At 41.7% G+C, this 24933-nt stretch overlaps 1 protein-coding gene across 1 annotated transcript in view; it reads right to left on the bottom strand.

Moving 5' to 3' along the window:
- DOCK2 (dedicator of cytokinesis 2) overlaps positions 1-22392 on the bottom strand; it is a 413194-nt gene extending 390802 nt beyond the window's left edge. Inside the window, exons 1-2 of the mRNA XM_059416333.1 lie at positions 22260-22392; positions 500-583 (exon numbers count right to left, since the gene is read on the bottom strand). Coding sequence (XP_059272316.1) covers positions 500-583; positions 22260-22302 — 127 coding nt within the window. The 5' untranslated portion in view covers positions 22303-22392. The remainder of the gene's footprint in view (positions 1-499; positions 584-22259) is intronic.
- Positions 22393-24933: the final 2541 nt, after the last annotated feature.

Below are 24933 nucleotides of genomic sequence, written 5' to 3'. Positions count from 1 at the left end.
GGGAAGAAAGAGATGCCCGCTTTGCCCAAGACCGGGATCCCAGCTTGATATAGGGAATGAGCACTGCTCCCAGGACAAGGTGCAGTGCCACACCACTCAGCTGTACATAGCAAACCTTTTGGAATCAAAGATATAATTTACTGAACTCTTCAAAATCCTAATCCCAATAGTGCAGATTTCCCTTTAGAATATTATTAGTATTTATACTAAGAAAAAAGGTGGATGTCACAGGCCAAATAGTCCCATGGCTGTGGTAAATGGATAGCACAACAAACATGAAACCTCTCAAGTCAGACCTTTGCTACTAAGCATAAATTCCTAAAATAACAAAACATTATTTTCAGTAAATTCTAATTGCTATTATCAAAATGCATTAACAGACCACACAAAGTCCCAGGTTCCAAGAGAGGGCTGGAGGTACTAAGTATGCACTGCAGATGTCCCAACACCATCAGCCAGGGGGTCTGGCATCCATAGGTCACTTGAACCAGTGACTCACCTCCACAGGTCTCCTGTATTCGCACCACGTCACCAATCTGCAGGGAGAGCTGGGGAGCTCCACTGCCCTGGAAGTTGTATATTGCTGTGAAAGAGAAGAGAGGGGCAGCATAGTGAGACCTCTGGATACTGAAAATCACTGAATTTACCTCATACCCATGCAGCCTACATAGGTTAATAAGACCAATAATGAAACCCACTGCCTACCATAGGATTCAATGCAGGCCTAGCTTGGCTGCTAAAGGCCCCCACTCACGAACCGAATCTGACTCCTCCCAGCACAGGTCCTGCACTCCAGTCTGCATTACAAGGAGGCTATTGATATCATCGGCCATAGTTTGACCTCTCCCAGCGCACCAGGCATGTGCTCTACACATCTTCTCCTCCCATTCTAACAGCAACCTTATGAGGTATAAACTGTGAACCCATTTTACAGATGGAAAACAGAGGTGCTAAAAAGTTAAACAATTTGGTCAAAGTCTTCAGGTCAGGAAGTGACAGGAAAATCAGTATTTAACTTCCATATTCTCAACCACTATGATGAGCTACTTGCTGCTCCACAGTTACTCCCTCCTTGTGAGAACACCCTAACATTCAAGGGTGTGCCTTGTCTTCCCATTTCTATTATCAGTCCCCGGGGAACAGTAGTTGGCTATAAACATTCAGAGTTCCCCTGTTCTGTCAGAAGCTCTGCTAACCCCTGAGAACACAAGATCATGCCATATCATTGCAGTGCACAGGCCCTGTTCAGTGTCACTTGCTGGGTGGGGACCAGGTCACATTCTTCATCCAGATTAGGGATGTGGCCTGCTTTCCAAAGGTTAAATGGAACCATCAGCTTGGGAGGTTTTCAAGAACAGAATAGGGCACAATGCACGTGGTTTTATTTAAGGAAAGACTTTCAGGAGTTTTACTTGAGGAAAGACTCTTAATGAGGAGGACAATATGATCCTAGAATGTCGTCATCACACATTCATGTAGCAGACATTCAGTAAGTGGGTGTGATGTGTCAGGCACATGCTAAGCACTGATCTTGTTCTTTTGGTGAACACAGAAATAAATATAAGTTTATAAAATATGAGACATGTGAAAGAGGGAACAACAGTGCCTAGTAGAGTGTTATAAGACACACCAACTTTTGTTGGGGTACTTAGTAAAGGCCTCCCTGAGCTGATACATGAAATATTTGAGCAGGTCAGCTATGGAGACAACAAGGGAGGGGCATTTCAATAAGAGGGAACAGTAGGTACAAAGGCCCACAGAAAGGAAGACACTTGAGATATGCAGAGACCATCAATAGAAACTGTTGTGGATGGAGCATGATAACAGAGAAGAGGATGACAAAAGATGAGGCTGAAGGACCAGGTCATATACAGTCTTGTGGTGGATTTGGGATTTATTCCAAGAGAATGGGAATCTGGATGGATGTTATTTATTTATTTGGGCATAGCTTTATTGAGATATAATGTGCCCATTTAAAGTGTATAATTCAATGATTTATTCACAGAGTTGTGAAAACATCACCATGGTTAATTTCAAAGCAATCTCATCACCTCAGAAATCTCCCCCAACCCCAAGTGGCCACTAATCTACATTCTACCTCTCCAGGTATACTTATTCTGGGCATTTCATACAAATAGAATCATATCATATATGGTCTTTCACTTAGCACAATGTTTTCAAAATTCATCCATGTGGTAGGTATATGAACTCAATTCACTCCCTCTCCCATTGGTCCTCAGTTGCTTCATATGTCAACAAAACAAAATGCATTCAAAAATTTTTCTTTGGGTGACTTCAGCAGAAGTGGCAGAGTAAGGAACTCCAAGTGCCTGTCTTTCTAAAGAAGCAAAGAAAAATCTGACAAAAGCTCCCAGAATCAACTTTATCAGAACTCTGGAAGATAGCCAACAGTTTATAGGAATCAAGCAAATGTTTACTCAAGAAAAAGACAATTGAAACCTGGTAAAGCTGGGATTTTCACGTATTCTTGTCCCATTCTCTATTCCCCATCTCAGTGTCAGTTTTGAAAATGGTATTCCAAGTCCTTTGTGAGGGTTGCTAGAACCAGAGGGAGCAGAGACTACCTTGTTCCAGGAAACTGTAACTGTTTGTTTTGATCTGTCTGTAGGGCTCCCTAAAGGACTACAGCTATGAGCTTGCCCTTTCTTATTATTTATTATTTATTATTTATGCTTTGGAGGACCAAGGGAAGAAGAAATGAATTGAGTCGATGGTGAGACTACCAGGAAGACCTCAGGATTCCTCTCATTTAGTTCAACCCTCCTTCCGCCATGTTTGGTCACATAATTCATCAGCAGAAAGTCTCTATTTGTTTTGGAGACCACTGGGATTAGAGACAGAGAGCAACAGCATTTTCCTGGGCCTTTCCACATGTACTCTGCCTCCTTCCATCCAATCTCCACATAGCAGCGAGAGCAATAGTCAGTGCAATGAGATCATAAACTCCTCTGTTTAACTAATACCTTTCAACCTTCCATCTGCTGCCATACATATAAACAAAAGATGGTCTAACCATACAATGGAGTATTCTTTAGTCAAAAAAAGGAACAAAGTACTGACAGTTGTTACAATATGGATAAGTCTTGCATGTATAACACCCCCATATACCAAGGGATCTAGAATGCTATGCACAGATCTGGACACATGCTAAGAATGGATGGGTCACCAACTGTGGAAAGAACCAAGATGCTCTTCAATGGATGAATATGCCATATATACTATGGCATATTATGCCTCCATCAGAAAGGATGAGTACCCAACTTTTGTATCAACATGGATGTGACTGGAAGAGATTATGCTGAGTGAAATAAGTCAATTATCATATGGCTTTGCTTATTTGTGGAGCATAAGGAATAACATGGAGGATATGGGGAGATGGAGAGGAGAAGGGAGTTGGGGGAAATTGGAGGGGGAGATGAACCATGAGAGACTGCGGACTCTGAAAAACAATCTGACGGTTTTGGAGGGGCGGAGGGTAAGAAGGTTGGGTGAGCCTGGTAGTGGATATTATGGAGGGCATGAATTGCATGGAGCACTGGGTATGGTGCATAAACAATGAATTCTGGAACACTGAAAAAAATTAAAAAAAAAAAAAGAAATCCTACATGTAGGTTTAAATATTTATATAATTTGTACTTTATTGAGAATAAAATATGTTTGTATTTTAATGCTAGAATATATGCAAAGATAAAATTAAGAATAGATTTCCTTCAATTAAATATTTTAGTTTTTAATTAGTTTAAAAAAAAAAAAGAAAATGAAGAAAAGAAAGAATCGATGGAAGAAGGTCCTAAACTGTCAACTCTGATTGGCCTTCAAGCTTCATGCTGGTAAGTAATGCCAGCTAAGGCAGAGTTGCAAGTTATCTGGCTATATGTTAAAGTTATGACCCTACCCACACATAGAGCCCAGATACAAACACCAGATTTTTTTTTTCTTTAAACTCCAAGCATTTGGAGGTTTAACTGACCAGTCTTCACAAAAATGCTTTAGAAAAGTCACTAAACAGACAAACTACTACAGCCTATTTTAAGCAGCTACAGCCAGCTCTGGCAAGAAGGAAAATCTGACATCTGAGTTAGAACATTATAATATTCAAGATAACTAGTTTTCAACACAAAAATTATGAGGCTTATTAAAAAAATAAAGAAAAAAACAAGAAAGGATGGTCCGTATAAGAGAACAAAAAGAAAATAATAGAGATCCCACACAGAAGGATAGACATTAGATTTATGAGGCAAAGACTTTAAATCAATTGTCTTAAATATGCTGAACTAGCTAAAGGAAACTATAGGCAAAGAACTAAACAAAACCAAAATGTTGATGTTTCATAATACAGAGATTATCATTAAATAGATAGAAATGACAAACTAATAAAACAGAAATTCTGAAGTTAAAAAGTACAATAACAAATGTGAAAAAATGCATTAGAGAGACTCAATAACAGACTTGAACAGACAGAATAAAGAATCAATAACCTTGAAAGTAGGTCAGTTGAGATCAACCAGCCTACAAAACAAAAAGAAAAAAGAATAAAGAAAAATGAACAGGACCTAAGTGACCTGTGGGGTTATCAAGTATACCAGCTTCACATAAGGGGAGTTCCATAATTAGAGGAAAGAGAGGTAAAGGTACAGAAAGAGTATTTGAAAAAATAATGTTCAGAAAATACCATTTGATGGAAGATATGAATTTACAAGCCCAAAAAGCTCAGTGAGATCCAAACAAAATAAACACAAAGATATCCACACTGAGACATAATTACCAAACTGTCAAAAACCAAAGACAAAGAGAGAATCTTAAAAACAGCAAGAGAGAAGCAACTCATCATGTGCAAAGACTCCTCAATAAAATTAATAAATGATTTCTCTTCAGAAACTACAGAGGCAACAAATTGAGAATTTTAGAGGGGAGCAGGGTGGGGCGATGAGTTAGGCAGTGATGGGTATTAAGGAGGGCATGTATTGCATGGAGCACTGGGTGTTATACACAAACAATGAATCATGGAACACTACATCAAAAATGAATGATGTAATACATGCCCTCCTTAATACCCACCACTGGCTATTAAGCAGGACATGTATTACATGGAGCACTGGGTGTGGTGCATAAACAATGAATTTTGGATCCCTGAAAAAAAAAATTAAATTAAAAAAAATGCTCCAAGAATAGACTTTAAAAAAAAGAAAAACTAATGATCTACTCTATGGTGAATAACATAGCACACACACACAAAGGAAATCACGGAGGCTAGAAGGCCATGCTAAAAGTGCTAAAGGGAAAAAATAAAAACAAAAAACCTCAACCTAGCATTCTATTTCTCACAAAATATCTTTCTAAAATGAAGAAGAAGTTAAGAGATAAACAGAAACAGAGGTCCATTGCTAACAGACAATTGGAAAGACACATGCATAAAACAATAATTATAAATCAAAATAATGGGTATATCATGTATAAAAATGTAATGTGTGACAATAACAATAAAAGAGGAGAAATAGATTTGTACAGAAGCAGAGATTTTGTATACTAGTGAAGCTAAGTTAGTATTAACTCAAAATATATTGTTATTATTGTAAGATGTTAATTGTGAACCCCAGATTAATCCCTAAGAAAATAACCAAAAAAAAATTTTTTTTCTTGAGAGAAAATAAAAGGAATCAAATCAGCAAACTAGGAAAAAAATCAATTAAACATAAAAAAGGACATAATGAAGAATTGAAGAACAGAAAAACATTAAGATATACAGAAAACAAATAGCAAAATGTTAGCAGTAAATCCTTCTTTATGAGTATTTACATTAAATGTAAATGAATTAAACCATCCTGACAAAAGGCAGAGATTGACAGAAAGAATTATAAAACATCAATAAAATTAATAAATGATTTAATAAAATTTATTTAATAAATTAATTTAATAAAATTAATAAATGATCCAAAAATATGTTATCTACAATAAGCTCACTTTAGATCCAAAGACACAAGTTCAAAGTGAAAGAAAAAATGTTCCATGCGCATGGTAACAAAAAGAACACTATAGTGTATTAATATTAGACAAAACAGACTTTAAGTCAAAAGTTGTACAAGAGACAAAAAAGTACATTATATATTGGCAAAAAGGTCAGCACACCAAGAACATATAGCAATTATGAACATATGTTCCCAATAACACAACACCAAAATGTATGAAGCAAACATTGACACAATTTAAGGAGAACTAGGCACTTCTACAATAATAATCAGAGACTTCAATATCCCACTATCAATAATAGATAGAACAAGAAGGAATAAAATCAGTAAGACAATAGAGGTCCCAGGGGCACCGGGGTGTCTCAGTTGGTTGAGTGGCTGCCTTTCGCTCAAGTCATGATCCCAGGGTCCTGGGATCGAGCCCCACATCGGGCTCCCTGCTCTCCTTCTACCTGCCAGTCTGTCTACTTGTACTCTCTATCTCTCTGTCAAATAAATAAATAAATAAATAATCTTTTAAAGATTAAAAAAAAAAAAGAAAAGAAAATAGAGGTCCTGAACCACACTAAAAATAACCAGACCTAACAGACATATACAAAATACTTCATCCTATAGCAGCAGAATGCACATTCAAGTGCATATAAAACATTCCCTAGAACACCCCATACGTTAGGCCACAAAACATATCTCAATACATGAAAACACTGAAACCATACAAAGTAAATTTTCCAACCACAAAGGAACAAAGCTAGAAACGAGTAACAGAAGTAAAACTGGAAAATTCACAATGTCATATAAAGTAAACATACAGTTTGTTTGTTTGTTTGTTTTCTTAAGTAGGCTCCACATCCAGCATAGCTCAATGCAGTGCCCAAACTCATGACCCTGAGATCAAGACCTGGAGCTGAGATCAAGAGTCAGATGCTTATCTGACTAATCCTCCCAGGCACCCTGTAAACAACATACTCTTAAGCAACAAGGGATCAAAGAAGAACTCACAAGGGAAAACAGAAAATATTTTGAGACAAATTAAAATGAAAACAACCTACCAAAACTTATGGATGAAAATGAAAGTAGTGATCATAGCATATCAGTGAAGGGGGGCCTTCAAGAAGAAATGAGATCAAAACTGTTCTCAAATACAAACAAGAGGTACTTATAATGTTGCTTCATTGTGTCCCAGAGAAGCATATTCTCAGTTGCCCTTTCATGTTCTTTACAACTACTACATGAGGTAGCTACTACCCTGATTTTACAGATGAGCAAAATAAAGTTCAGAGGGTTTGAGTGGCTCACCCAAAATCTCCCCTTACCCTTTTGGTGGTAAGTCACAGAGCCAGGACTCAAACCCAGCCCTATGCCTTACACATTCTCTATACCATTGCCCCTCTCACCCTCCCCAAAACCTAGATGGCAGGTACTCAGGTGTTCACCAGAGCCTGCTTCATTTTTCCATCTTGCCACATTCTCTAAGAGAAAAGGAGGAAGCTTAGGGCTATTTAGTCCAAACATCTATACAAATCAGCCCTTTCACCAAGAGAATAGCTAGTCTTTATAGGTATTCATAGTAATGCAAAGTCTCCATCCTGAAAGTTGATAAATCTTGAGGGCCAAGAGAGATGTGGCTCCTGAGCCCAGTTCTACTCTTTGTTGGCTCTGGCCTCAAACCCAGGGCCATAGCATATGATATACAGGCTCTGCCTTGTACCAGGCCATGCAGGCAAGAAAGCATTGGAGGCTAGTACCCAACCTGTGACCTACTTGCAAGACCTGCACCTTCTCTGGGTAGGGGAGGGATGTTTTCTTGTACTCCAGACAAAATCACAGTAAGGGTCAGTGGAAACCTTCCTGAGCAGTAACTTCATCTCCCTGAGCCTCATTTTCCTTAACTGTAGAATGGAGGAGATGATAGTCCCTAATTTGTAGGGTCCTTCGGAAGCTCAGCTGAGGTTAAGACACAAAGGGCTTGACTGATATCTAGCCATAGTAAGTCTTCAATAAATTGTAGTTATTTTTCTCTTTATCAGCATTATAAAAACTCCTAAGGCAAGTTGCTCAGAAGGACTCCTTCAGAGTGCTTCTTTAGGTCACCTTTAAACCTACCTCCCTGCAGTTGGCAACAAATGACACTGTTGGTTGACACTGAATAAAATTCATCCTTTGTTCAAAAGCAAACCTTGAGAAGGCCCTCAGGGGAATCAAGAATCTCTTTTCCTGAACCAACAGAGAACGTTTCTTCATTCCCTCTGCACTTGGCCCAATTTCAAACCCAACCCCCACACAGGCTGCTGACATTTGGACACATTCCAGCTTGCTTGTGCCCTGACTTAGACTCTCCACTCCCTCCTCCCTCCAGCCCCAGCAGTCTGGCTAAGAACATGCCTGTCACAAGGCTGGGCAGGGCCAAGGAGGCAGCTGAGGTTTCTAACAGAAGAAAACCATCGATAATATGAGTTGGCCTCCGAAGCACTAGCAAACTAGGTCTGTCCATCCGCTTATTTGTTAAGGTGGGGAAAGACTGTGACTTGTTCCTTGTCTCCTCCCCATCTTTCCTTAGAAATCTCTTCCTTGTTCCACCCAGCTCTTTCGGGGAAGAAAGTTCCAATCAGTCAACTTAAGAAGGTGTCTTAGGCAGATCTTGAAACCTGGTATTCAACATGAAGGTCTATATTAATTCCAAAGATTCACACATTCTGAAAATGAAAGTAACTGATGTCACTGTTTAATTCATAAATGTATTTCTGCCTTTGCATAAGGGCCTCTGTTCTTAAGGCTCCATTTGGGGAAAAGCAGACATTACTGACAAAGGAAGTGGCTTTGCATACTAGTACCCAATTCTGTTACGTTTTCTAAATGACTAGTAGGAAACTTTGAGCCAGCATGCCACTGTTTGCTAAAGTTCAATTACTTATTTATGATCCTCATTTGAGTTATTTCTGACCAGTGTAAAACAGATCACCTTCTTCCCTACTCCCTGTAGGCTTAACCACTGTCAACTTCTAAATGAGGGATGAAAGGGGCAGAAAAACATAAGAAGATATAGGATAAAAAATAAGAAAAAAAAATCACTGAAATCATATCCTGCTCCACCCTGCTCATGCTTGCCCAAGGAAGACAGACAGGTGACTGATGGCAGGATTCCAAAAAACAACCATTCTAGCTTCCCTTTTCATATCAGGTCTCCAGAAACTGGAGAATATCGACACATCCTCGTGAAGGATTTGACCTCTCCCTCTATTAAAATACTATACTCAGGAACGAAGGCAGCAATTGGTTACCTATAAGTCCACTCAGACCAAAATATTTATAGCTGAAAACCAAAGGGATGTTTAAAGTGCTAGGGCCATCTGAGCTCATTAAACCCAATGAGGACACTCATGTTGGAAATCTGGGTTGGCAAGCCAGTGGAAGCAGCTACTTTGAGACAGGGGAAACTTCCAACAAACCTAGAAATAGAATCCACTGATTAGCCACTAATTCTATGTAAACATATTGCCATATACTGCTCATCAGGAACCCAAATTGAGAGAAATAAGAAAAAAGTAAACACACTGTTATAGCACACAATTCACAGAAGCAATTACTGTGGGGTCTCTGTAGCTTGTGCTATGTTAGAAGAGAAGTACAATGTTTCACTTGAACTTATGAAGAAACTGAGACAGGAGGAGGGTAATCTTATCCACCTCATAACTTAGTTACATAGGTCAATCGATAGGTCGATCCAGAAGTCTACCTTCTAAGTACTGTACACACTGCTTGCTACTCCCCCCAAAATGGTAAACACTTTTTGGGTATATATTATGTACCAGGCATATATGATTTCAAGAGACATTCGTTTGCACATCTACTGTGTGCTAGTTACTATTCTGGATACTGGAGTGGCAGTGACAGATAAGACAGATAAAATCCCTAGCATTCTATGAGTATCACCTCCTTTCATCTTCACAGTACTCCTCCAAGATAATACCCTCATGTAACATATGAGAAACTCAAAGAGAGATTAAGAAACTTGCCCAAGACCACATGGCTAGAAAGTGGTAAAAAGTGGATTCAAGCCCAGATCAGAGTCCAAAGTCCCTGCTTCCCTTACCAGCTCATTTCTGGTGTTATAATTTACTGTGTGTTTGTGTGTATGTATGTATGTATATATGTAGGTATGTGTGTATTGAGTATATACTCAGTATACATATATATGCATATATATGTGTGTATATATATATACACACACACGTATGTATATATATACACACACACACATAATATATATGGTATGTACACATATACGATACCTGTTCATTTTCTTTTCTAGTGTTTGTAGTTTCTTTTCTAGTGTCAGTGAGGGTGAAGACAGTTTGCCTTGTTGACCACTGAATTTCCAGGGCTGAGAACAGCACCAGGCCCACAGTGGAAGTTCAATCAATATTTACTGAGCTTTAATAAATACTTGTACTGGAGGAATGTGAAGATGAAGGATAAAATATGCCCCTTCTTCTGGCTAAATGCTTTCTTGAATTTCTTGAGATTACTTCAGGAGATGTTGACACAGATGAGCTGTCCATTTTGATGGTAGCCATCAGGTGCCTGTGATCTTTAGGATGGATTCATACCTCATCTGGGGCCCTGCTCTTTGCTGACATGTTTGAAAACAAAAGCTTCAGCAAATAGCAAGTGTTAATAGAGTTTGGACAAGTTGATGCATCTGAGAAACAAAAATAATGGAGAAAAAGAATGCAATTGCCTGAAGCTCACTTCTCTAGTCCCTGAACTGGGCTTTGGAGGGTCTCTCCTCTAGGCGGGGAACTAAACTAGCTTTCAATTTGAGTGAAAGGCACTCACTGAAAATGCATAGTTTACCTGAACTCTGTGGGCAAGGTGTTGACAGGCTTAGCATCAAGGCGACATCCTGATGTTGCATCAGGGAGAACAACAGTGATGACCCAGCAGAAGCTTCCAGCAGTAAGGCCGGAGCTCACATCCACTGCAAGTCAGTAGTGAATAAGGTGGGAGAATCACAACAGAGGTAACTAAGGAAGAGATGCTCCTCCACAGACCAGGAGAAGACAGAGGAATTACAACCTCTACTGAGCCCTTTCTATGCAACAGACACTATTCCAAGGGCTTTATCCACCTACGTCATCCTCACCATAATTCTTGGGTACAATTACTGTCACCTCTGTTTTACAGATGAGGAAATTGAGGTAGTGTAAGATTCAGTGAATAGTCCAGGGTGACTTAGCTAGGAAGGAGCCAAACTACATACAACTATACTGAGTTTTTAGTGAATAAAAGTGACATGTCAGCCAATAAGAGAAAGTTGGAATTGCCATGAGTTCCCTAAAACAGTGATTCTCAACTAAGGACAGTTTTGCCCCCAATAAATATTTACCAATGTCTGGAGACATTTTCAGTTGTCACAATCTGGAGGGGGTGTGGGGGGCGGGTGGGGGTGGAAAGTGAAGGAGCTCCTGGCATCTTGCCAGTAGAGGTCAGTGATGCAGCTAAACATCCTACAATGCACAGAACAGCCCCATCACAAAGTATCAGGCCCCAAATGTCAACAGTGTCAAAGTTGATAACTACTGCTCTAAAATATCATGGTGGCATTCACTCTTTCCTTTTCAGTGCTTCTATAAGCGCACACATATGAGCTCACACACGTGTTCCCTTATGTTCATGCATTCACATGCCAGAGTTGGAAGAGTGGCTTTATGATGAAATCAAGGGCTGATTTCTTTAGCCCCTCACCTCCATTACAGGGAGTATCTGGCACTCTGCTGGATCCTGCATGTTAGAAAAGTGAGGTGAGAAGGGGTACCTCCTGCTGTCCTGGAGCTTTTGTGAAATCTAGCTGAACCCACAAGAAACAAGAAACATCTTAAAAATAAAGGGCTCAGGGGCGCCTGGGTGGCTCAGTGGGTTAAGCCTCTGCCTTCGGCTCACGTCATGATCTCAGGGTCCTGAGATGGAGCCCCGCATCAGGCTCTCTGCTCAGCAGGGGGCCTGCTTCCCTTCCTCTCTCTCTGCCTGTCTCTCTGTCTACTTGTGATCTCTCTCAGTCAAATAAATAAATAAAACCTTTTTAAAAAGATCAGCAATTATAATTGGGGTATCAGCAATTATAATTTGAAAAAATAAAAATAAAAATAAAGGGCTCAGCTGTGGGCCATAGCAGCTGTGGACTCTCTGAGGAGAGTGATCAAGAGGGGCTCCATAAAGGAAGTGAAACTGGAAAGAGTCAGGGTACAAGGGGATGAAATGGAGTGAGAGCCCCTGAAAAAGTGGGTGGAGAAAAAAGTGGTAAGGGCAGGGAGGAGGAAGGGGAAATTAGCTTGATGTAGACACAGTCCCAGTAAGGGACAATTGGACCATGTGAATAGAGTCCCAGTGTAAAAACTGTGGAGTTGGGACTGTGGCCAGTTACAGGGGTCCAGATGTTTGAGGAAAGATTCAAAAACATCCCAGTTATTTCTGTGTTCTCATAGGACCCAGCCTCCTCACAGGAAAAGGTTATGGTTGAAGACATGAAATCAAGATAGGGCAACTCAGTCCATCTGAATCTTATGAGGCCACCAGAAAGTGGAAAACCTCCAACCCCATCACCTTCCTATCCCCATCCTCCACCAATTCATTCATCTACCCACTTATCCAGCCCACTCAACCATCCACCCTCCCTTCCATCCATCCACCCACCTACACATCCATCCATCCAATCAACAATTACTAATTGAGCACCTGCTGCATGCTGGAGAAGAACAAGAGACATTGTCTTGCCATAATGGAGTTTACATTATATGGAAGACCTAAATAATTCAAACATGAGTCTGCAATGAAATATGACAAGGGTGATGGCAGAACTGTGGTAACATGAAACAAAAGGTGTACCCATGCCCAACCTATGAAATGGGGACATTAGTACTAATAATGGTGTTGTTTGAGGCTTCATGCAAAAAGAAGAAAGAGAGATTAGTACTTGCTTGTAAGCTTCCTGAGTGGAAAGACTATGTGTATGTAAGGACCAGCTCAGGACTATCACTTAGCACAGGCTTACTGAATTTAATTGGTATGAACAGATATTAAAAATAGTTTTCTTGGGACACCTGGGTGGCTCAGTGGATTAAGTCTCTGCCTTCGGCTCAGGTCATGATTTCAGGGTCCTGGGATTGAGCCCCGCATCGGGATCTCTTCTCAGCAGGGAGCCTGCTTCCCTTTCTCTCTCTCTCTGCCTCCCTCTCTGCCTACTTGTGATCTCTGTCAAATAAATAAATCAAAAATATTTTTTTAAATAGTTTTCTTGGAGAGCCTGATGGCTCAGTTGGTTGAGTCCACCTCTTGATTTCAGCTCAGGTCGTAATTTCGGGGTCGTGAGGTTGAGCCCCACATTGGACTCCGCACTCAGTAAAGAGTCTGCTAAGATTCTTGCCGTCTCCCCCTGTCCCTCCCCTACTTATGCACATACACTCTCTCTCTCTCAAATAAATAACTAACTCTTTTTTTAAAAAAATGGTTTTCTTGGGATGCCTGGGTGACTTGCTCTGTTAAGCATCTGCCTTCAGTTCAGGTCATGGTCATAGGGACATGGGATGGAGCCCCATGTAAAGCTTTCCATTCACGGGGGAACCTGCTTCTTCCTCTCTCTCTACCCCTCCCCCTGATTTGTGCTATCTTTCACTATCTCACTCTCTCAAATAAATAAATAAAATCGTTAAAAAAAAAAAAAACAGTTTTCTTGTTCTTCACAGCTCCCAAAACCAACATTTTACATCTTGGGCAGAATGCCTTAGTTGTGTCTATTGTATTGGTTTACTAAATAATTACTGAGTACATTTATCAGGCACTTACTTAACTCACATCCATGAATAGGCCTTGATGAAATTGAAATGCAAAACTGCACATGTGTTAATTTGCAAGAAGATAGTTTATAGCTTCCACTGGATTCCCAAGTTGTCCCAGTTTACAATAATGCTTAATTTCTCTAATGTTCTTCTGCTAGTGCCTTAAGGCTGGTGGACTCAAACTTGACCCCAAAACACAGCCCTGCCCTCAGACAATGTGCTGTCCAATGGGAGAGATGACATGTGGTTACATAACTAAAAGACAAGGTACAAAACCAGTCTCCGATAAAACAGAAGACGTACCTCCAGGATTGAATTGTAAGAAAACTGTCTGAAAAACCATAAAAGACTCTTAACCTCACAAAACAAACTGAGGGTTGCTGGAAGGGAGGGGGTGGGAGGGATGGGGTGGCTGGGTGATGGACATTGGGGAAGGTATGTGCTATGTTGAATGCTGTGAATTGTGTAAGACTGATGACTCACAGACCCATACCCCTGAAGCAAATAATACATTACATGTTAATAAAAAAATAAAAAATATAAATAAATAAATAAGAAAAGAAAACTATCTGAAAATTGTTGTATTTCAGTGAGACCTTGAAGGTCTTAGCTCCCCAATTTCCTCATATGTGAAAGGATGATAAAAGTGCACACCTCTCAGTGTGCTTAAACATGGTACCACAAGTGCTCTGCAAATGTACCATGCTGGAAAAAAGTGAGGCAATGTATTATTTATGACAATGCAGATGAGAACTCAAATCAAGTATTTAATGAAGTCCCGTATGCAATTCTGTATTTCCAGCTGCTCACACCAAAAACCTTGGAGTCGCTCCTGATTCCTCTCTTTCTCTCATACCCAATGCTAATCCATGAAGAAAATCCCATTTGTTCCACCAACAACACACACATTCAGAATTGAAGCGCATCTCTCCTCCTCCACTGCTGTCTCCCTGGTGTGGGCCACCACCATCTCCTGCCAGGGCCATTATAGTAGTTGTCTAACTGGCCTCCTTGCTTCCACATTTAATTACCCTCTATCCATCATAAAAGAGAACAATCTTTTTAAAAAGATAGAAGATTCTGCCATTCTGCTGAAAACCCTAAAATGCCCCACCCCCTCCCATTTAGAGTCAAAGCTCTGGTCATTTTGTGTACCAGACACTATGCACTACAACCTCCCCTCAGACAATTCATTTCCTACACGTCTACCCTTTTGCTTACTCTCTCCAGCAGTCACAAGGACTCCCACACATTAGAGAGGCTTCCTTTTCAGGACCTTTGCATTGGCTGTTTATTCTATCCAGAACATTCTTTTCTGATACAACCCCGAACTGCCACCACCAGTAAGGCAAGCAGCACAATCCTACTTCCCCAGGCAAACCCTCTGGGTTCAGCTGGCACAATATATGTCCTTTTGCTGCAACCCAACATGCTGATCATGGTGTCTCAGGCCTGGAACTGTCACTGCTCAATCCAGTCTGACAAATGCCTGCTCAGCGTCTGCTCTGTTCAGAATTTGTGTTAGATCCTGGGCCATTTATGCAAGTCACAGTGTCCACCTAGGTCTCCTTCTATTATCCTAGTGTAGGCTTGCACCCAAGGGCTTGCATGTTGTCAGAGGACCTCTAACTGTCCTGAAGTAATGTCTAGAGAGGGACCATTATCAGTCCTATCCTCTTCTAGCCCCAGCTACTGCGACTGTAACTTTAAACCAATGCAGAGGCTGACAGTGACCTAGTGAGGTCACAGGGGCAAGGGACGACTTTCTCCAAGGAGAACTAAAAACCAAATAAGACCTAAGAAGGTTACAAACTCAGCCTGAACTCACATGAATTAAATGAAGTAGGAAGAAAGGAGAAAGTGCCTATTAAAGGGAACATTTATAGTGTCCCTACCCAGACTCCTTTGGAGTCAGATGGTGATAAGCATTATCGTTTCCCATTCATAGAACACTTGCTGCAGAACACAGACTGTGGCACCCACGTGTAACGGACTACTAAGTTAAAGGTTTGTAAACTTTAACAACAAACAAACATCAGTCCAAAGGTCCAGAAATTGGAATATTCTGGTGACTACATTGTCTGTCTCAACATACAGCAGCAATAGAAGGATGCTGATCTTGGGAAAAAGCAGAACTTAGTAAACACAGTCTGTTAGGGCTCATTCAAATACAAACATTAAGGTGGCCACTAACGGTAAGAATCTTGTAAGCCTAGGGATTAGGACAAATCTCCTTATGTGGACTCAAAGAGCCAGCCCAGCAGCCACTTCTAAACAATGCCAAATTACTGAAGCATTAGAAAGTGGGAGGCCAGACAGTTAAGAATTAGTAGGATGGAATCAGGTTTCCAGTAGTGTTTGTTTGTTTCACCAGACTAATTTCTGGAGACCTGTCAAAAGATATAGTTGACCTCCATAGCAAAGATACATGTACTAAGATCCCTCCAAGTGTTTCCTTTGGAATTCTTCCCCCATTGCTCCTCAGAGGCCTTCCCAGACCATCTAATTTAAGAGCCCTCCCTCCAATATTCTCAATCATGGGACAAATTTTTATTATAATGGCACATCTCATAACATAATTATATGCTTACTGATTCATCTACAAAGTCCTTTTGTGTCTTCCCCATTAGACTATCAGCTCTAACAGTGTGGGAATCATATTGGCCTAATTCCAGTAATTTTAGTGTCTAGCATAGTGCCTGGCACATAGAAAATGCCCAAGAAATATTTAACAAATAAATGAAGAATGAATGAGTAAATGAAATAAATGAGTCAACAAGTTAGTGAGTGAACAATGCTCTCTCTCCTTCCTCCTTGATTATTACCTCGGGCTATAAAAGCAGTATAACTGCCCCCTCTGTAGTAGAGTTCTTCCCTGAGTGTATTTGGGATGCATGTTTTACTCATGCTTCCTCCTCAAAGGATCCACCCCCCCCCATGGCTCCTGCTAGATGAGTAGCAAGCCACATGTTCCCAAGCCATAATCACAGTGTATTGGACCAGTCAGGAGCAGCCCCTTGATCAGAGTGGAACTCACTCCTATGTTGGCAAAGGCCTCTGATCTAAGTGGACTTTCTTGAAAATGTGAGTCAGTCCATTCAGACCTCTCTCTCAGAACTTTGAATAAATAAATGCAGAGAGAAGAAGATTTGGTGGATGCTTGAACTGCAAAGTCAAGCAGAGTTGGAGTGCGTGGCACGCTGGGACCACCATGGGACCATGGTGTTATCAGGATATCAAAGTTATAAAGGAGTGATAGAATTAGAAGGAGTTGGTAAGGAGAGCAACACTGATGTGTTAAGAGAAGCTGGGTTGCCATGAGAAGGAAGGCAAGGCCACCTTTATTCAGGCCCTTCTGGAGGTCTGCCTTTCAGGTTTCCTGGATTTCTATTTGATTTCACCTGATCCTTAAAATACACCACTCGCCTCTTCACACACACATATGCAACACACACCTTTTAACTGAACCATTTTGAAAGGACTTTTTTTTCATTTCAGTAAAAGTTTGTGCTGCAAGAGACTCAAGTGTCCATGGCCCACTCCAGATCTGTCCATTTTGGGGCAGACCAGTTCTGTCCAGGGTCCTGCACTACAACAGCACCACCTGCATTCCTCAACGTGGAGTGGTCTCAGTTTCATCTTCATTCCCCAGTCAATGTGTAGAAAAGACACTTTCTCTACTTTTGCAGAGACTAGTATGGTTTGCATTGTAGCCCTCGCACAAAGGAGGTGTTAGAGTCCTAAGCCCTAGTACATCAGTGTGATCTTATTTGGGGATGCGATCTTTACAGATGTAACCAAGTGAAAATGATGTCACCAGGGTGGAACCTAAACCAAGAAGACTGATGTCCTTATTTAAAAGGGAAAATTTGGAGAAAGACATATATACTGGAAGAACATCTTGTGAAGATGGAAGTAAAGAATGCTTCGAGGGTCTATAAGCCAACGTGCACCAAAGATTGCCAGAAACCCACCAAAAGCTAGGGAGGGTCACAGAACAGATTCTCCCTCACAGCTCTTAGAAAGAACCACCAGTACTCCCCATACATAGTTACACATAGGTACACAATCCTAAGCAGAGACACCTGCATAGAGAAGAGGTTTCTCAACATCACTGAAGCTCCTGTACAAATCCTTCCTGGCAAGCTCAGCTTCAGGGTAACTGAACCTTTTTTCTATCCTCACTCTGTCTCAGAAGCCTGGCCTTGAAGCTTTCTTGTACAGCCCTTAAATATCATACCACAGACCATGGGTCATCCATTAGGGACTCAACTATTGCCCCCACTTAGAGCCTAAATTCATATGTCAAAATCCCAATCATCAGTATCTCAGAATATAAACATATTTGGAGATCAGGTGTTTAGTGTGATTAAATTAAATGAATCTGGTAGGGTAAGGCCCAAATCCAATATGACTGGCATCCTTATAAAGGGAAGAGACACCAGGAATGAGCATGTACAGAGATGACCCTGTGAGGACAAAGCAATGAGAAGGCAGCTGTCTGTAAACCAAGGCCTCAGAATGAAACCAACTTACTGGTACCTTGGTCTTAGGCTTCCAGACTCCAGAACTACACAAAAATAAATTCCTATTGTTTAGGCCACACAGCCTGTGGCACTTTCTTATGGCAAACCTAAGCAAACTAATACATCATCCCAAGTATCCTTCTTCCCCTCCTTCCTTAGGAATGGCACTCCTAATTTTCAGCTGGGTGCATGGCTGCCTACATAATGGACTACATTTCCTACCTACCCTTGCTAGGTTCCTTCATGTGATTAGGTTTTAGCCAACAGGATACAAGAGGAAGTGTTAAGATGACCTTCAGGAAAGTGTCCTTGAAGAGAAAGGTCATGCCCTTCTTGTTCCCTTCATCCCTCTTGCTGGTTGGAAGGGGTATCTGACAACTGGAGACTGAGCAATCAGCTCAGTTCAGGAGGCAGAAGCCTCATGCCAAGGAAGCAGTGCGGGAGACAATGAATTGTTCTACCACCTTTTCATGGACCATTTCTGGGCTTTCTGTTTGAGAGAGAAATAAGCTTCTAGTTAGTTTTGGAGGTATTCCATCACTCATCACACTTATTCCTAACTGACACTGTAACTTATTCCTCCTACCTCCTCCTTTCCTGCTCTCCCTTCTCTCCTCCAAGGTGGAAACTCTCATCATTGAGACTCAGAGGATTAAGATAGTAAAGGCCAAAGGTAATGTTAACTGTAAGTGGACTCTTGCAGGGCTAACTAATCAGGCAGTCAAGAGACAGGAAGATTTTACCTACTTCTGTTCTTATACCTCTGTGTTCAATCCCTGCCCTTCTTATAATTAATTATATTAAATTCTTATAGGTGACATGCCCGCTCTAAAATTCCACTGTGCACTGAATTAAGTCCAAGCTTACAAGGTTGGCTCAAAGCCCTTCACAATCTGGGTGCACTCTACCTCTCCAAAGTTTTGTATTGTTTTGTTTTCATTACAAACATCTACTAAAACCAAAGCAGAATATTTATTGTTTGACCCAAATGCCACATACATTCCAACATCCTAAATTTTTCTATGATGTCCCCCTCTCCTGGATTCTCTCCTTGTGTGGTACCAAAGACCCGGGATCTGAAGATAATTGAATCTAAGACCAAGCCCAAGTACTTCTAAATTATGTGAACTCTGGGTCTTGGTTTCTTCATCCGTAAAATGAAAATAATGCCTCATAGAGATATTCTGGAGCCAAAGATGTTGCATGATAATGGGTCTTATAAATCACAAAACACTACACTCTTTGAAGGCATAAGTGTCCTGAATCTTGTATTCGGGGGCATTGTCCTGTGTTTCATTTAGCTCTGCAACTATTAAGTAACCCCTGGACCTTAGTCACTAACTTTCATTGAGCCAACCACATTACTAAGTGCTTTTCATACATTACCCCATTCAATCCTTACAACAGTCTCACAAGATGCACATTATCCTTATTACCCCCACTTTATTGATGAGGAAACAGGCCCAGGTTTGAAATCAGTTCTGACTTCACAACCCAAGCTTCCAACCTTACAAATATCTCCTCGAAGGCAGTCTGTGCCTATTCTTACTTCATAGTCATGCTGTTTTTCCCCACTTCTGGAACTCTCTGTAATTCTAATGGATTACATGTTAATATTCCATTAAGGAAGGAAAAATAATCTGATGAGGTATATATATGAAGGTCACCTGGGGCTGCCCACAAGATAAGAAGATGACAAAGAAGCCAGTGATTCTGGTGAAGAAGCGGTCTCGTGTAAAGCCAGCCCATGAGACAAACAGACAGACATAAGCATTCCTTGAGAATTAAGCCAGAAGAAGGCTGGCTGATGCCACCAGCACTGATGAGGAAACCAAATAGGAAAGCAAAGCACAGGTTCTCCTTGTGTGTTTAGGCCTGGCTGGGACTCTGAAGATACTCCAAGAACCCCCTAATCCTTTATATGTTTCTCTCTTCTTCCAAGCCCCCATATTCATTATCTCAAATGCTTTTCATAAAAGAACACTCTAAAATAGAAAAATTTAAGACCTAGATTTACATTGAGAAGACCAGATGACAGACCTGTCTGCAAATAGTGATGGTGCCAGAGCTAAAGGCCAGCTCCTTACTGTTAGGTCCCTGTTCTTTCTGTCCCATGAATCCAGTCCCCCATATTATCATAACCTAATCTTTGTCTTTCCATCTACCCAGGGCCTGACAAAGAGTCCAGCATTCAGATGCAGAGAAAAGAGACTCCCTTTGAGAAGCAGATACCTTCCAAGTGCTCTCTGGATCCCTAGATGGTCATCAACCTTCTGACCCCCCATGAAATAGAATTTTCACAAGTAGGCATGAAAAATGTCAGCTATACTATCATCAAGAAGACTTCAGGCCTAGTGTCTAACAAAGTTCCCAATCCCTGACCACCTAAATAGGATTTCCTTTGCTAGGGAAAGTGGGAACCCTACTCCATCTTGTAACTCTGTCCCATCCTGTGATGTCGTGTCCTCAACTAAACCCCCATGCAGAGGGCAAAGTCTAAGAATAATAACTGGTAACATCTAGTGAGTGAGGATTGCTTTGTGTAATTGTCATTCTAAGCACTTTATGTGGATGAATTCCTTTACATCTATAACAACCCTGGGAAGCAGGTGCTATTATTATCCCCATTATACAGATAAAGAAACTGAGCCCTAGAGAGAGTAAGTATCTTGTCTAGGTCACAGGGCTGGAAAGTATTAGAAACTATAATCCAAGAAGAGGCAGTTTGTCACCAGAGCCCACGATCTTCATATCATAGCACAGGGCCTTTACAGCAGGAATGCACTATAGCCCCTCAGATGAAGGGTAGAACTCTTCCCCCCATTTGCTGCTCTACTTACCCTGAATCAATACTGTCTCCTGTCTGCCACCCAGCCTCCCTCCACACTGGCTTCAGCACAAATCTGTTCATGTCTCTTCTCTGTTCAGAACCCCTACTGCCTAGAGCTGAGCAAGTGAAGAGATAAATGTTGAACTCTCTGGGGCAGTGTTTCTCCAACAGCAGCCTTGGGACTCCTTGTATCTATCTAATCTCTCTCTCCCTCACTCTCTCTCTCTCTCTGTCTCACTGACTTGGGGCTTATTCAATGCTCATCTTTGAGGGTGGCGTCTTGTATCTGCCTATGTAGGAAATCATACAGTGGTTTTCAAATTTACACTTGTGTTTGAAAACCACAGTGAGTTTACAGAAGCTGCACCACGGGTGCCACTTAGTAGAAAGAGTCCCAGTACCTGAAGTCTCCCTTCCCCCAGCCACCACTTCCGCCCTGAGCTTGAGGCAGAGGCTTCTGGGAGCTTAGATGGCTGAAGCTGATGAAGCGGGCTTCTTGGATATCCCCAGATAACCCAGCAGGAGCCTTTCTCCCCAGAGCTTCTCAAAGGCTGAGTGAAGGACCCTATCTTCCAGCCCCACTCCCTAAACCTATACAGCCCTCTGGACCCTCCACCAAATCAGGGATCATCTGACCCAGAAGAAACAGGCAGGAGAAGCAGGCAGATAGGTGTCACTTTGGACAGGGGTGGAGGAAGGCATGCTGGGCCAGGCAAGAGGAGAGGGCAGATGTTCCTTCTCTGAGGTCATCTCTCTATGTGGGGCAATGAAGTCTACCCCCTGAAACACTGGGACTGGGGCACACAAAGCCACCCTGAACTGGACCCCATGTAGGGGTTGCAGAAGCATTGTGGAGAGACAACAGTCTGTGTCCCATGGGCAAAGTCGACTGGGCAGGGTGCCCATGTTCCTCTCCCCCTGCCTCCTCTTCTCCACTCAGCTGGCCCTAAAGCAAGCTGAGGAAGTCACTGAGCCCGGGACGCTGGGTCAGCCCTCCCTGCCTGTGCCCACACGGCTGGCTGCCGCAGCATCTTCCAGCACACGGTTCTCAGGCCACCTGCCTTTCCCTCATGCCCAGACCTACCCACGCCGTGTCGCTCCTTGTCAGTTTTACGCCAGGGGGCCATGGCTGGGCCACTGGAGCTGCGGGTGCCTCACGTCGTCCTGTGGGGAAGCAGCCAGGGGGTGGCTAGGCGCTCCGCCGGGCCCCACTTCCTTCCTCTTTTCAAACTCCCTCTCAGGGCCCGCCCTCCTCTCCCCAGGGCGCTCTGCACCTCCTCCACCAGGCCCACTGGGCTGGGGCACATTAGAAACCTAGTGACTGGAAAGCCAGGAGACCCCAGCAAAGCTTGGGGCTATCACCAGCTTGATCTCCCCCAGGCAAGTGTGGAGAGACCAGGTAGGTACTTAGCGCCACCCAGGCCAACACCACAAGTGCAGGAAGTTGCCAGATAACAGCCTAGTGACTGAACAGAACTCCCTCCCAAGGCTCCCTAACATGAGCTTTGATATCTTATGTGAATGTAAATCCATATTTATTTATTTATTTATTTATACTTATTTATAAATCCATATTTATCAGCCATGACAGTAGAGTAGGACAAACTATCTCTTTTTTTGTAAGATTTGGTTTTCTCATCTGTAAAATGGGATACTAGTATGTACTTCATATGATTATTGTGAGGATTAGAAGAGATTATGGACACAGCAAGTGACACATAGCAGTTCAATATACATGTACAGAGAATGTGATTTGTGGTTTTTATACTATTGGTGTCACAGACCCATTTGAAAACCTGGTAAAAGCCCAGAAAGTACTTCTGAAAGTACACAAGCATGGGATTTACCAACAATGCCAGGAGGTAAGGGTGCTCTGAGAGCCCGCAACAGCACCCCCGGGAAAAGAGTCCTAGAATTTGACTAATGAAGGCATTTCTCAGAAAAATCTCATTTTTGCTCTGGAAACAGATGCTATCAGGAAAAAAAAAAAAAAGTCTCTTTGACTCACAGTGATAAGACAGAATTGAAGTCTTCCTGAATTTTCTTTATTCATAACTCTCACTACCTCTTTCTACCTTATAGTAGAGAATCAACAAGATAGATTAGGCAATGTCACAGCTGATGGACAGCTATGGCAAACATTATCTTCATATTATCTAAAGTTATTTCCTTTTCTGTTTCCTAATAGTACAAATAAGGTAGTACCTATTGTAGTGAGCAGTTGAATCAGTCAGGATTCCCCTGGAGAAGCAGAACCAGTAGGAAAGGTATGGATACATGAAGAAATATATTTCCAGAAAGTGGCTTATGTGAATGTGGGGCTGAGTAGGAATATCCCAAATCCACAAAGCAGGCCATCAGGAAATGCAGTCTAGACATTCTCAGGAGGAGCTGAAGCTACTGTCCACATAGTTTGAATTTCTTCTTTTTCAAAGAAGGTTCATTTAAGGCCTTTCAACTGATTGGATCAGACATACTCAGACTATTGAATCTCCACTTAAAGTTAGCTGATTGTTGATGTTAATTACATCTACAAAATGCATCCATGGCCACACCAAGATTGGTGCTTTATTGAATAATTAAGTCTGTAGTCTCACCAAATCAACTCATAAAACTAATGATCTTAGCAGTATTACAAATCAGATTATACATCATAGTTGGTGAATTTCTTCTGTAAATGATAAGCTAGTAAATATTTCAGTCTTTGTAGGCCAATAGGCAAAATCAAGGATATTATGTCGATACTTACATAAAAAGATACAAAATATCTATCTTACATAAAAAGATAGATACATAAAAAAGAGAGATAGAATAATTTTTATTGATAAAATGCAAAATTTGATATTGATAACTGAGTATATTATTTTGTGATTAGGTCTAGTAATGAGAAAAATAAATTTTGGGCGGTAAGAAGCAAGATGGCAGAGGAATACGAGACCTAAATTTTGTCTGGTCTCAGGAATTCAGCTAGATAGTTATCTAACAATTCTGAACACATACAAACTCAACAGGAGATAGAAGAGAAGAAGAGCAGCAATTCTAGGAACAGAAAAGAGACCACTTTCTGGAAGGTAGGACGTGTGAAGAAGTGAATCTGAGGTGACCTATAGGAAGACAGACTATGGGGGGAGGAGCCAGCTCCCAGCAGGTGATAGAGCAGCAGAGCACAACATCAGAACATTTAGAAGTCTGCTCCACTGAGGGATGTTGCTCCAGAGGCTAAGTGGAGGGTGGAGCCCTTGTGGGGACAGTGTGGTCTCAGGACCCATGGGGTCACAAAAAGACTAATGGTGTCTGAGTGCTGCAGAGTGCCCAGGTATCAGAGTGGTAAAGCCGGCTGCAGAGACAGAGCTGAGAGGTGGGGTCTCAGCTCAGAGTTACCTTAAACCATGATCCAAGGCAGAGTCGAGCCACTGCTCTTTGAACAGGGACCACCCCCCAAATGGCACATCCAGAGAGACTCCCTTCTTTTTTTTGGGTGCAGAAGCATGCAGCAGGAATCTGCTGGGTTTGGAGACTCCAAACAGGGCTGTGCATCAGAGATAGAAATGTTCGGTCATAGGTGGGGTGAGCATGGAGTGCGGTGGAGACCAGGGAGATGGGAGGGATTGACTGCTTTTCTCTGAGGGCACTGAGGAATGGGCCCCTGAACTCTTGGCTAATCCGGGCCAGAGATTGGGAGGCTGCCATTTTCATTCCTGTCCTCCAAAGCTGTATGGGAAGCATTTAGGGAACAAAAGCTCGTGAGAGCAAACCTG

The sequence above is a fragment of the Mustela nigripes genome, chromosome 12 (assembly GCF_022355385.1).
Source record: "Mustela nigripes isolate SB6536 chromosome 12, MUSNIG.SB6536, whole genome shotgun sequence".
Classification (NCBI taxonomy): Eukaryota; Metazoa; Chordata; class Mammalia; order Carnivora; family Mustelidae; genus Mustela; species Mustela nigripes.
The sequence above is the reverse complement of the archived record's forward strand: the minus strand, read 5'-3'. Positions and strand labels throughout refer to the sequence as shown.